Source organism: Orcinus orca, chromosome 2 (assembly GCF_937001465.1).
Source record: "Orcinus orca chromosome 2, mOrcOrc1.1, whole genome shotgun sequence".
In the NCBI taxonomy this organism is placed as follows: domain Eukaryota; kingdom Metazoa; phylum Chordata; class Mammalia; order Artiodactyla; family Delphinidae; genus Orcinus; species Orcinus orca.
This window is the reverse complement of record NC_064560.1, coordinates 148,605,242-148,619,043: the sequence shown is the minus strand read 5'-3', so window position 1 is coordinate 148,619,043 and position 13,802 is coordinate 148,605,242. Positions and strand designations below refer to the sequence as shown.

Sequence of the window (13,802 nt, the reverse complement as noted above, 5' to 3'; positions counted from 1 at the left end):
AGAGCGTATATTCTGAATCAGATTACCTTGTTTGAATCCTTATTCTGCTACTTTTTAGCTGTTTATCTTTCTTTAACTGCTTTGTGCCTCAGTGTCTTCTATAAAATGACTTATTATTATAAAAAGATAAACTTTTATTTATTTAATTTATTATTAAAAAGATAAAGACAGGAATAAAGACACAGACCTACTAGACTTGAGGATATGGGGAGGGGGAAGGGTAAGCTGTGACAAAGCGAGAGAGAGGCATCGACATATATACACTACCAAACATAAGGTAGATAGCTAGTGGGAAGCAGCCACATAGCACAAGGAGATCAGCTCAGTGCTTTGTGACCGCCTGGAGGGGTGGGATAGGGAGGGTGGGAGGGAGGGAGACATAAGAGGGAAGAGATATGGGAACATATGTATATGTATAACTGATTAACTTTGTTATAAAGCAGAAACTAACACACCATTGTAAAGCAATTATACTCCAATAAAGATGTAAAAAAAAAAAAGATAAACTATGTGAAGATTTTAACACAATACCTAGCACTTAGTAAATATTCAGTATCAACAAATATAATTATTATTTTTATTGCCATCATCCTCCAGTATATTTGTAGGGAGATATTTTGACAAACTTTTCAACCAGAGATTTTTAACGTAAGTGAATCCATTCAGTAAAATGTAATGATGTATTTTTAGAATCATTTTATTTAATTGAACAAAACTCAGGCACCTAATTATTCTCCTAAGCACTCCTACATTTCATATCTAAGTGGACTTTTTTCTCACGATATTTTATTTTAGTTTCTTAAGATTATTTCATAATAGAACGTACTGATTAACTCTTACACCATGAAAAACTGGTTCTGTCAGAATAGTGAACTTTAACTTTTTTGACACCTGAAGCTTTCTTTCATCATATTCAAAGACTTCATACTGCACCATTTAATCATAACTGCACAGGTTATCCTCACTGGATATTCCAAAGAATGAGATGCTGAGCTCATTAATAGCCAGTGAGCTTTAAGTAAACCTTATTATCACAGAAGTTTTCCGTAGGCAGACCTGATTGAACTATAATGAATATTCTCAGTTTTACATTCTCTTGCTTTTTTGAGGTTAAGGAACCACCTTGGAATCCAAGTAGTTTGGGCAGTATTTTAAATTGCAGTAACGATTACCTTCATTTAGGGATGCTTTCCAATTCAGATTCTATTGAATGTATGAAAACACACTGTACTTGAAAAGTTTTAACCCAGCACTGTCAGATGTCTTTACAGGGCTAAATCTTCTAGGTTTGGATGAATGACACATTCATATATAATGAGGGTCTAAAAAATCCATTACTTGAAATAACCTAATAGGTGAGATACATTCAAAGAAATCTCATAGAAAATCATTCATAGAAAAAGTAAATATGTATTTTAAGATATATCCCTGTTAGGTATAATTAATTACATTTATATTCTTTGCCATTTAAAAAGAAATTAATAAGAAGGAAGATAAGTAGTTGCAAATACTTTGTTTTGCTAGACAAATGCAAATATAATTTGAAAGTAATTGTATATTCTCTTAATTTAATCTCTACTCCACTTTAGCATTTTGTTTCAATGGCCATATCTCTGATCTTGTAATCACTCTAAATTTCTCTATCACTGAAGTATTAAATTGCGACAAAATTCTATTTATTGACTACAAGGTTTTTGCTTCCTGACTCCGTTGTTTCCAGTGTATTTGCTTTTCGTTTTCTAGTTGTCCTAGTAATCCAACCCATTGATTATCTTCCTCCATTAGTTTCCTTCTGAGCTAATTCCTTTCCAGAGCCAGTTTGGATCCCATGGTCTGTTGCTTACACTGTGTCTCCTCAACTACCCTGTCCCCTTGTCCTTATGCCTCACTCTGTTAAGTCTTCACATAGAATATCAAACTGCTGGATTTTCAAGGCTAAAAAGCATCTGTGTAAGTTATCTGTTACTGTGTTAAAAACTGCTCTATTACCTAGGAGCTCAAAAAATATCACATCTTACTAAATCTAGTTATCTAATCTCTAGTGAATCAATAACTTGAGGAGGCTATTCTTTTGCTTCATATGGATTGTGGTATTCTGGATCACTTGGTGGTACTTTGTGGGTGGCTGGGCTGGTCTGGAAGGTCCAAGATAGCTTCGCATCCCCTGAAACCTGGGGATGGCTGGAAGGCTGGGCTTAACTCTGCCCTCTCCCTTATGTAATCGCAGGGCCCCTTCACCTCATCTCTTTAGCAAAGTAGTTGGACTTATTACATGGGTCAGGACTCTCACAGCGAGTATTTAAAAAAATAGGAAGTGAAATTCCCTGTCGTCTGTGGCCTGGGCCCAGAAATCAGCACAGCATCATTTCTGCTATATGCTATTGGTCAAAGTAATCACAGAGCCCATCCATATTTAACAAAGTGAACATAGAATCCAGGTCTTGATGCGGAGAATATTGAAGACACTATGGACATCTTTGCTCTTTTACATCATTCATTCATTCATTTCAGCATTCATTTATTCAATCAATAGTGATTTGTCACTAATTGTAATACTAGGTACTTGATGGATACAGAGGGTGATTCAATGGCTAGGAAGTTGTAAGTTTCTTTATAATGGAACTTACACAGGAGAGAAATACAATGTTAACTAACATTATATTATTAACAGTAGGAGAGATACTTCACTTACTGGTAGTCAAGGATGGGCTTTCTGAAGGTAAAATCTAAAAGATGAGAGTTACAGAGCCATGGATAAAGTAAAGGAAAGACAAAACAAAATCAGAGGTCCATGGTCCGGAAAGGGTTTATCATGCAGAAGCTGGAAGAAAACCTATGTTTCTGAAACATAATGTTCAAGATGAGAATAGTTGGATATATGACTAGAGCCAGAACTTTCAGGACCTTGTAGGCCTGGTTAACAAGCAGGGGTGAGTCAATAAAATATTCTAAACAGGAGAATGAAAGGGCTGATTCTCTGGTAAAAGGACGTCTGGCCAGTCTCAGAAGGTTGAGAGAAGGTCCAAAGAGGAAGCATGTTGGCCTGCTAGAAGGCTATCACAGGACATTTGTTGTAGTCCATGTGAGAGGTAATAGTGGTGATAGTGCAGACTGAGAGAAATGTATAAACTCCCAATATATTTTGAAGGTAAAATCAATAGAAATAACCATCTTTTCTAATCACAGACAATATTGTTGAACAACTAGTTTTCATTACTGATCTCTACTATTTAACCATCCTTTCATATGCCAAAAATCTGTAACCCAGGTTATAAATACTTCACAGAAAATGCTTTCACTATAATCATTAATAATATTAAGCTTGTCAAAAACAGTAGATATTTTAAGTGTTAACTTCTGCCTTGCTAACATTTGGCACATTGTATTACTTCCTGTTCTTTGAAGCATACAACTCCTTCAATTTTTGTAACACAACTTTCTGGATCCACATATCTGTCTGCTAATTTATGTTTATTTTCCTTTAGGAGCTTTTATTTTCCTCCAACCCCGTAAGTGATTATATTCAAGAGTAAATTCAAATTTGACATTTTATATGGCTTTGTTTATACTTTCTCTGAGATATCTCAACAGAACTATAGCCTGCAGTCAGCCTTCCATTCTGAGCTTTAGATCCATATTTCTGCTTGGCAATCAGAGACATGCATTTCTGGGCATAAAATAGATAAAATATTCCACAAAACCCTTTCAATGCAAACAACTGAAAATGCTAGAAAATATTCTTAAAATATTATGAAAGCATTAAAGTATTTATTTAAAAATTCCAGGCCAAATTTATACAAAAATAGTACAGTGAGCCTACTTTTGCCCTTGGGAGCATTTGCTGACATGGGCAAATTTGAGCTTCAGTTTTTGATGGCATCTCTGGGCAAGGGATACAGAACTCCAAACCTAGGGTGTTCCCTGGGAAAGGGTCTACCAATAGAAGTTGGAACTCAAAGGACTGTACCCACAGGGTAAGAGTAGAGCAGAAGTAAACCCAGTCTACACATTCCTACTCTCAAGGGAGTGCAAAGAGCCTTGCCTTTGACGTGAGAAGGATGGAGATGACGTAGGAACCATTCTTGAAGTTATAATCACAAACCAGCTCTTATATATATGGATTTTGAACTCAAATTCATGTGACCCACATGATTAAAATAAAACCTCAAGCAATGAACTTGGATTAATGCGATCCTAGACATTAATGCCAAGAGTTGCCTATGGACACAAATCTCTAGAGGAGGAAGCCATCATCTGAGGCATGAAGTATCCTCATAAATATTTTTTAAAGGACAATGAGTAGCACAGAGTTAAAATTAACCAAGAATACACAGGAACAAGGTACACTGAGAGAAAACCAACAGAAAAGTCCTGTCAATACTATAATTGGGGGCTTCCCTGGTGGCACAGTGGTTGAGAGTCCGCCTGCCGATGCAGGGGACACGGGTTCGTGCCCCGGTCCGGGAAGATCCCACGTGCCGCAGAGTGGCTGGGCCCGTGAGCCATGGCTGCTGAGCCTGCATGTCTGGAGCCTGTGCTCCACATCGGGAGAGGCCACAAGAGTGAGAGGCCCACATACCGAAAAAAAAAATACTATAATTGGAAATATCAGATGGTATAAAACAATTACTTTATTTAAAGACAAGCCTTACTACCTTTGCAGGTAATGGGAAAGTATTAAAACAGTGGTATAAAAGGTATACCAAAGGACTACACACATGTAGAAATGAAAACTACATTATTGTAAATAACACAATGCAGATTAACCAGAGATAAAGAAGGATTAGCTCAGAGAATTTATTCATGCAAAAACCTCAAGAAATGGTTGGAAGAGAGATTAAAAGTCATGGAAAACAGAATAAAAAGGATTCTCAATTGAGAATAGAAAGAGAACAATACAGGTTTATTTGAAGAGCTAATGATGAGAATTTTCCAAAAATTTCCTAGATGACAGACACCAAAGTTTAATCAAGAGATTTAAGAAGCCCAGCAAATTACAAACTATAAGTAAAAAGAAATCTATACCTAGAAACATTATATTGAAGCTGTAGAACATCAAAGCAAAAAGATTCTGAAAGTAGCTGGAGGAAAAAAACATGTTCACTTCAAAGTATGAGACTTCGAGCTTACTTTTCTACAGCAATAATGGCCATCTGAAGACAATGGAATTACATCCTGTTGTGCTGAAAGAAAATAACTGCTAACCTATAATCTTGTGTACAAGGAAAATATCTTTTAAGAATGAGGTTAAAAGCCCAGAGAGAAACCCATGCACATATGGTCACCTTGTCTTTGATAAAGGAGGCAAGAATATACAGTGGAGAAAGTACAGCCTTTTCAATAAGTGGTGCTGGGGAAACTGCACAGCTACATATAAAAGAATGAAGTTAGAACACTCCCTAACACCATACACAAAAATAAACTAAAAATGGATTAAAGACCTAAATGTAAGGCCATACGCTATAAAACTCTTAGAGGAAAACATAGGCAGAATGCTCTATGACATAAATCACAGCAAGATCCTTTTTGACCCACCTCCTAGAGAAATGGAAATAAAAACAAAAATAAACAAATGGGACCTAACTAAACTCAAAAGCTTCTGCACAGCAAAGGAAACCATAAACAAGACAAAAAAAGAACCCTCAGAATGGGAGAAAATATGTGCAAATGAAGGAACTGACAAAAGATTAATCTCCAAAATTTACAAGCAGCTCATGCAGCTCAATAACAAAAAAACAAACAACCCAGTCCAAAAATGGGCAGAAGACCTAAATAGACATTTCTCCAAGGAAGACATACAGATTGCCAACAAACACATGAAAGAATGTTCAACATCACTACTCATTAGAGAAATGCAAATCAAAACTACAATGAGGTATCACCTCACACCGGTCAGATTGGCCATTATCAAAAAATCTACAAACAATACATGCTGGAGAGGGTGTGGAGAAAAGGGAACACTCTTGCACTGCTGGTGGGAATGTAAATTGATACAGCCACTATGGAGAACAGTATGGAGGTTCCTTAAAAAACTAAAATTAGAACTACCATACAACCCAGCAATCCCACTACTGGGCATATACCCTGACAAAACCATAATTCAAAAAGAGTCATGTACCACAATGTTCATTCTATTTACAATAGCCAGGACATGGAAGCAACCGAAGTGTCCATCAACAGATGAATGGATAAAGAAGATGTGGCACATACATACAATGGAATATTACTCAGCCATAAAAAGGAATGAAGTTGAGTTATTTGTAGTGAGGTGGATAGACCTAGAGTCTGTCATACTGGGTGAAGTCAGTCAGAAAGGGAAAAAGAAATACCGTATGCTAACCCATATATATGGAATCTAAAAAAAAAAAAAAAATGGTCATGAGGAACCTATGGGCAAGACAGGAGTAACACACAGACCTACTAGGGAATGGACTTGAGGATATGGGGAGGGGGAAGGGTAAGCTGTGAGAAAGTGAGGGAGTGGCATGGACATATATACACTACCAAACGTAAAATAGATAGCTAGTGGGAAGCAGCCGCATAGCACAGGGAGATCATTTCGGTGCTCTGTGCCCACCTAGAGGGGTGGGATAGGGAGGGTGGGAGGGAGGGAGACGCAAGAGGGAAGAGATATGGGGACATATGTATATGTATAACTGATTCACTTTGTTATAAAGCAGAAACTAACACACCATTGTAAAGCAATTATACTCCACTGAAGATGTTAAAAAAAAAAAAGAATGAGGTAAAATATATATTTTTTGAAAATCAACATCATAAAGTGTACTAAATATAATTCAATATGATATACTTTAGGTGAAAGGAAAGTGTTCACAGATTTGGTAGGTCTGTGATGAAAGAAGGAATTAAGGGCAAATAAGCTAACATATATCTGGGTAATTTAAAAAATAGTGCAAGTATAAAGTATGATAATGTCCAATAAATTTTTTAAAAATGAGGGAATTAAAGTTCATGACTCAATGACATATGTCAGAACAGGAATAAAAGGAACAAAGTGTTCTAAGATTATTTTGTCTAAGAGGATGGTAAAGGTATTAATTGATGTTTTGGGATAACTTAAGTAGGCATGTTGCACGCTTTAAGACAATCAATAAAATAATAGAAACAGAGCAGTTAAGTTCCCAACTAGTAGCAGGAAAAGGGTTAGAATAATGATATAATCCATTAATACAAAGAAAACAAGGAAAGAAAGATCACAAAACAAACAGAAAGAATAAAATAACAGGAAACACTTGTACCCAAATATATCAGTATATTAAACTGAAATGATTAAAGTGCTAAGTACTCTGGGTAAAAGAAAAAGATTGTCTGACTTTTTTGAAAAAATAGAATATAACAATGTGCTGTTTAAAAGAGGTGCTAGTAAAATATAAGGTTACTGAAAGTATAAAAGGATGGAAAAGACATAACATGTAAATATTAACTAAATGAAAGCCAAGGTAACTATATTAATATGAGACAAAATAGAGTTTTAAATATTAAAACATTAATAGAGATAAAGGAGATAATTCACAAAGATAAAAGTTTCAAATCATCAATAACATAAAGGCGATTTAAATTTGTATGTAATGAATAGCATTGCCTCCTGATATGTAGAGCAAAAAGGAGACAGGACTACAAGAAGAAAATTTTTAAAAGCTACTACCCTTTTAGAAGAATTCAACACTTTCTTGTACGTTAATCCAAGTAGAATAAATGGGGGAAAAAAAAAAAAAAAAACCCTAACAACTATATAAATGATATGGACAACACAGTTATCAGACTTAACCCAATAGATCCACATCACATCCCCAAACTACAGACTACTCCTTCTTTGAAAGGACAAACAGGATAAAAATCGATCATATTCTGGGAGATAAAACAAGTTTTAACAAATTTCAGTTGATTTAATATATATGAATTGTTTTCTCTGAATATGATTCAGTTAAGCACAAAATCAGAACAAAGAAAAAATAAAACATAACCATATGTTTGGAAATAAAGAAGTACTTGGGTGCACAAATTCAACATGTCCACCAAACTCCAAACTACCCCTCCTTTCTTCCCTGTCTTCATCACTCATCCCCCTCTTGTCTAAGGCATCATTTATGGTCCCATGACATTGCCTTAGTTCAGGCCTTCTCTTTGAGTTTCTTCTCTTTGAGGTTCATGCTCCTCCTATCTGCCACAGTATGCCTTCTAAAAGATTGGTTTAATCATATAAAGGCTTTATTTAAAAAGTTTTTAAAGACCCTCAGTACCAACAGGATAAAATTCAAACTCCATAACATGACATTCAAGGATCCTTGATAGAGCCTCTGCTTTTCTTTTCATCTTTATTTCTTCCCAAGCCTTCGTGCACCTTTTATGCATCAGTTATGTTATTCACTTATACTTCCCTAAACACCCTGTTCTCCCTGTCTCCTCCTTACCTTTGCACCTACTTACCCCTCTACCTGGGATGTCCTCTCTTACTATTCACCCACCTGACCATTTCCTGTATATCCTGGGAGATACAATTCAAGTATCACATTCCTTGCCTGGTCAATCCTCATAGTGTTATTCACTTCTTCACTTTCTACCCTAGAATTGTTTTTTGTACTTCAGTTTTTTAAATTAGCTATTTAAATGTCTGTCTATTGCGTTAGAGCATAAACTACATGCAGATAGGATTTTTTCTTGTTCATTTCTTTTTCTATTCTTAGCACTTATATAAGGAGGGCTCAAAAATTGAATTTGTGAATAAAATTAAAATTCTTATGGTAGCTTAAACATATTTGTTTAAAGAAGCAAGAAGGGTCAGTCAATATGTTGGCTATGAGAAAGGAGAGCAATATTATAAAAAGTAGATGGAATAACATGTAAAGAATATCAGATGGCACGTTTGGTGTGGTAGTCCCAAAACCTTTTAGCATCCTGAAGGAAGGGCTTCCAGGTGGAGTTGTACAGCTTTTATACTGCACAACTCAAGAGGGTGCCATACATGAACCATGTCATTAGAGCCCAGGAAATAATTGTTATTTATTACGACAGTTGGGAGTCATCATTAAGAAAAGGCCTATATTTTGCATACCCTAATGAGAGAAATGTGTAACACCTTTTGGAAATCTTCCCATCAAAAACAAAAAGATTAGGTACCTAACGTAGCAAGTTTTGATTGTATGGGGAAAAAAACTCACAATTAAGCCAAATAAATGAGCCATTGCAGTGGGTTGAAATCCATATCCACCTGTGGTATAATTTGCAAAGTTTGTTTAAGTTTTACGCATGAATATTATGACTTGCAGTCAAATTCTTTCTGACTGAATAATTTAGAAAATAAATTTATATACTTGTGTTACCCATTTTATTAAATAATTGGTATCCAGAAGCCCAAGGACTGAGCCTCATATGGGATAATTAGAATTCACTGACTTGAACCAATGGCTTCGTCTGCTTCAGAATTTCATGCTAGTGTGGATACTCTGCTTTTATACCCAGAACATCATTTGCTTGCTAACAGTATAAACCAAACATACTTACGACATTTTTTTCTGGGAAGCAACTAGAAAGAAAAAATAAACTCTGCTTAGTTTCACCTGCAAATGCTTTTTTAAAGCAATGAGTCTTATTCATTGCCCACACTCGGGAATCACGTTTCCCTACCCAAGCTGAAATTCCCAGGTCTAAATATGTTCTCCACCCACCTCTTAATATTCCTTCCCTGTTGCTAGATGTATTCTTGAAAATAGCTTCTCACAGTAAGAGTAGCCCCTGGCTTATTGCAAACCACATATTTTTATCAGTTTTAATATCTCTTTTCTACAGATCCTCCTGCTGTGGAACCAGCATTTCTGGAAATCCGGCAAGGACAAGACCGCAGTGTCACTATGAGCTGCAGGGTCCTGAGAGCCTATCCAATACGGGTGCTGACCTATGAGTGGCGCTTGGGAAACAAATTATTACGGACGGGTCAATTTGACTCTCAAGAATACACAGAGTACCCAGTGAAGAGTCTTTCCAACGAAAACTATGGGGTTTATAATTGTAGCATCATAAATGAAGCTGGAGCAGGGAGATGCAGCTTTCTTGTTACAGGTAAGATGCTGAATATTTTGCTTTTTTTTTGTTGTTTTTTTTTTTTAGCTCTTGGGAGTTTAGGCTTATGTCAATATAAGAATGAAAGCATTTTGCAGATCCATGGAGCATACCATGAACAGCTTGGCTGTTCATATTTAGAGCTTCTACTCATTTATTTTCAAGGAAAGTCTATTTTAGTAAAGATAGTTAATGTGCCTATAAAATTAGAAGATTATGTGAATTCAAATAGAGTTGGTGATGAGGTTGGTTATGTTGAGTGTTTCAGTAATAAAGTGACAAACCTTAACTAGCTTTATTTAGATCAAATTGCAAATATTAATACATGTTTTCTTTTGCAAGTTTAAAATCCCTTGCAATCCAATACCTGTTCTGGTTTTAATAGTAGAGAGTGATTTCTTTCTTTTTCTTGTTTATTTATTTATTACCTCTTAATGTATGGTGAATCTTCATTTTGTCCCTGGCTTACCATAGGACCACAGATATTCAAAGGGAAATCAATATAGTTGTATCTGGTATATAATGAATTAGAGAGAATTATCATTTTTGATATCATTATCTTTTAATGTATTTAAGGAAATATTAAATCTATTAAATTATACATGTTTATTTAAATTATTTTGGTAATCTAAAGTAAATCTGTGTAATTTTTGAGCTAGGGTTTAGGCATACATTAAAAGGATATACTCCTTTTCATTATTATTTTGTTCTAGATAAAATTAGTTGAAACGGTTATAGTGTTTATGCTACTAAAAGAAGAAGCTGGACATTGTATGTTATCTGGAAAGCAATCATAAAAATCATGATTAAAATGTTTCAGAATTAATTAAATCTTGTTCATTGGTAATATAAATTCTTATTAATAAGTTCTTACTCACAAGAGAACTCTCTAATATGGGTTGCCTTGAGACATTTTTGCTTCCTGAAATGGGATATTAGGTGGATAAAATACAATTGACTAACCAAAGAATATGAAGACATCCTCTCTGCTGAATCTTGCCACCTCTTGGTTTTGCAATCCCTTTTATTAACATTCAGTTGAACTTAAGGTTTTTCTACTTTGATACTTAAAATGAACTATTAAAATGAAATAAAAAATCCCTAGGACAATTACTTACATGGTGATTTAATTTTTCTTCCTAGGAATATTTACAAGGGTAAGAGAAGGTACTCTATTACTCTATAGGGTAATTTAAATGGCATGATATACTTTCATTCCTTATTTATATGTTATTATCCCAAGCAATAAGAATCCTTCAAAGGCAGTTGTTTTTCACATATTGGTACAAATGGAGCACTTTACTTTCTTTCATTAACCCTCCAAAATAAAAATACTCCATAAAATTAACGAAACCCCTTTCTTCAATCTTTTTGGCTTTATACACATTCTGATTTTCTCTGGTGACACTGTTTTCTAACTTTGACTGGTTTAGACCATGCTGCCTCTGCAAGATTTTCATTTGTTCTCTATTATATGATCCAAATCCTATTTTTTGAACTAGAAGACAAGCTGAGACCGGAATAAACACTAGCTCCATTCTCCCATTCCAGATCCATGGGGTGCAGTAAGTAGATTTCAGTAGTTGCAAGAAGGAATAAACCTGTTGTGGTTGCCCCATAGGGGGAGAGGAAACAGCCCCGTGCATTAATTTGGTTCCAGTGTGCATTTTTCGATCTCCAGGTCAACCTCATTGTTTCAAGATCTCCACATAAAATCTAATAAAGTTTTGGGGTTTTTTTGTTTTTTTTTTTTGTTTGTTTTTTTGCGGTACGCGGGCCTCTCACTGTTGTGACCTCTCCCGTTGTGGAGCACAGGCTCCGGACGCGCAGGCCCAGCGGCCATGGCTCACGGGCCCAGCCGCTCCGCGGCCCGGGGGATCCTCCCGGACGGGGGCACGAACCCGTGTCCCCTGCATCGGCAGGCGGATTCTCAACCACTGCGCCACCAGGGAAGCCCCTAATAAAGTTTTGAAGAAGAGAAAAAGAAATGGTTGAATTCCAAATACAGTATAATTCAGGAAAATATATAAGGAAATCAATGATTCCATAGAATCAGACATCTGGAAGAAGCTTTGAAAGGATATTTACTTTTCTACTAAAACATACCAGAATTAGTAGTAATCCTTATCAATTTCCCATAATTCAAAACTCTTTGAAGTTATGCAGAAGAGAACTAGAGAATATAATATATGCAAGGATTCATATATTTATTATGCATATGTTCTTTACCCACAAAGCAGATCTTTGAAGACAGTTCTTTTCCCTTGAGGCCCAAATTAACTAAGAAACATTTAAATTTTCAAAGTTATAACTATTGTACCAAATTTAAGAATTTAAACTCTTCCACTTGCTTGTCCTAAATGTCCTGAAAGTGGACTTGATCTGACTGCACATCAAAACGTACAGAATTGAACTAAAAGGCAATGGCAGCCCTCAAGTCTATATGTATTCTAGCTCCCGGGAAAGCTCAAAAGTTCGGACGTGTTTTCTTCATTTATATCATAAGTATGCAATGTGTGTGGGTGTTTGGAGGTAGGAGAGTGGGGTTGTGTTTACCAAGAAGTCAGAGGGGCTGTGAGACTATTTTCCTGGAAAGGAAAAGAAGATAGTAAGCAAAGATATTTTGGGAAGAGTGACCAACCTAGCTTGTTGTGCACTGTCCATATTAGAGAATATTAGCTATAATACTACAAAATACTGTGTATTTTCATTTATTTTATTTACTAGTATTGTTATAGTGAAATTAAGCCTAGTTTTTTTTGTGTTTTAAGCCTTTGTGAACTATGGCAGAAACCCGAACACCATTTATCATATTTTTCTGTGGGAGAATTTTTACAAGTTCTATAAATAAATGTGACATATTAATTTATTATAATAAGTCCACTTGTAAATGTGCAATTCCAAGTATATATGTATAAATACATAGACATAAGTATTTCTATATTAATAAATAGTTTTATACTGTTTAGCAGATCACTCAACTGGGCATGGATTTCACTTTATCACAGGTTTAAATGCTCCAAATTAACATTTGGAAAAAATGTTTTTAAAGACTTCAAAACATCTAGGCACATTCATTACATTACACATACGAGTGAATAACATGCTAGGTTAGATCCTAGCACACAGCTTGATCCAGAAAAGAAAACCAGTAAATCTGGGATGATGGAATAGATAGAGGGATGGCCAAGAGTGAATGATTAAATGGAAGTAATCTTACTGAAAATTATTTTTTAATGGGAAAAGAATGAGGGTGAAAGAGTAGTTCAAGTTGAAAATATGTAGTGGGCTGAATAGTATCCCCCAAGAAGGTAAATCCATGTCCTAATCCCCAAACCCTGTGAATATCACTCTATGTGGCAATACATGATTAAGTTAAGGATTTTGAGAGAAGGAGCTTATCCTGGATCGTGTAAGGTTAGTGAAAGATTTAATGTCCTTATGGTTGCATGATAGAGGGCCCTAGCATTTTGCTGGGTTTGGGCTGAAGGCCACTCTCATGTCTTAGAATATTTCTGCAGGTCCTAGAGATCACCTGTAATTCCTTGTCATATGTGCTTTTCCAACGTGGCTGCTTAATTCATCAAACCATGAGGAAGAATCTCTAGCTCTAGTCTGTTAAGATGGAATCTTATATAACATAACCTAATTACTGAAGGAACATCTCATCACAGTTTTTTCCCACCCTCCATGGGAGAGAATTATACACAAAGACATTAATAACA

The 13,802-nt window shown here is 35.6% G+C and overlaps 1 protein-coding gene across 1 annotated transcript in view; it reads left to right on the top strand.

Moving 5' to 3' along the window:
* Window positions 1–13,802, top strand: part of MDGA2 (MAM domain containing glycosylphosphatidylinositol anchor 2) — an 830,741-nt gene that overhangs the window by 707,378 nt on the left and 109,561 nt on the right. Inside the window, exon 9 of the mRNA XM_004270015.4 lies at window positions 9,808–10,077. Coding sequence (XP_004270063.2) covers window positions 9,808–10,077 — 270 coding nt within the window. The remainder of the gene's footprint in view (window positions 1–9,807; window positions 10,078–13,802) is intronic.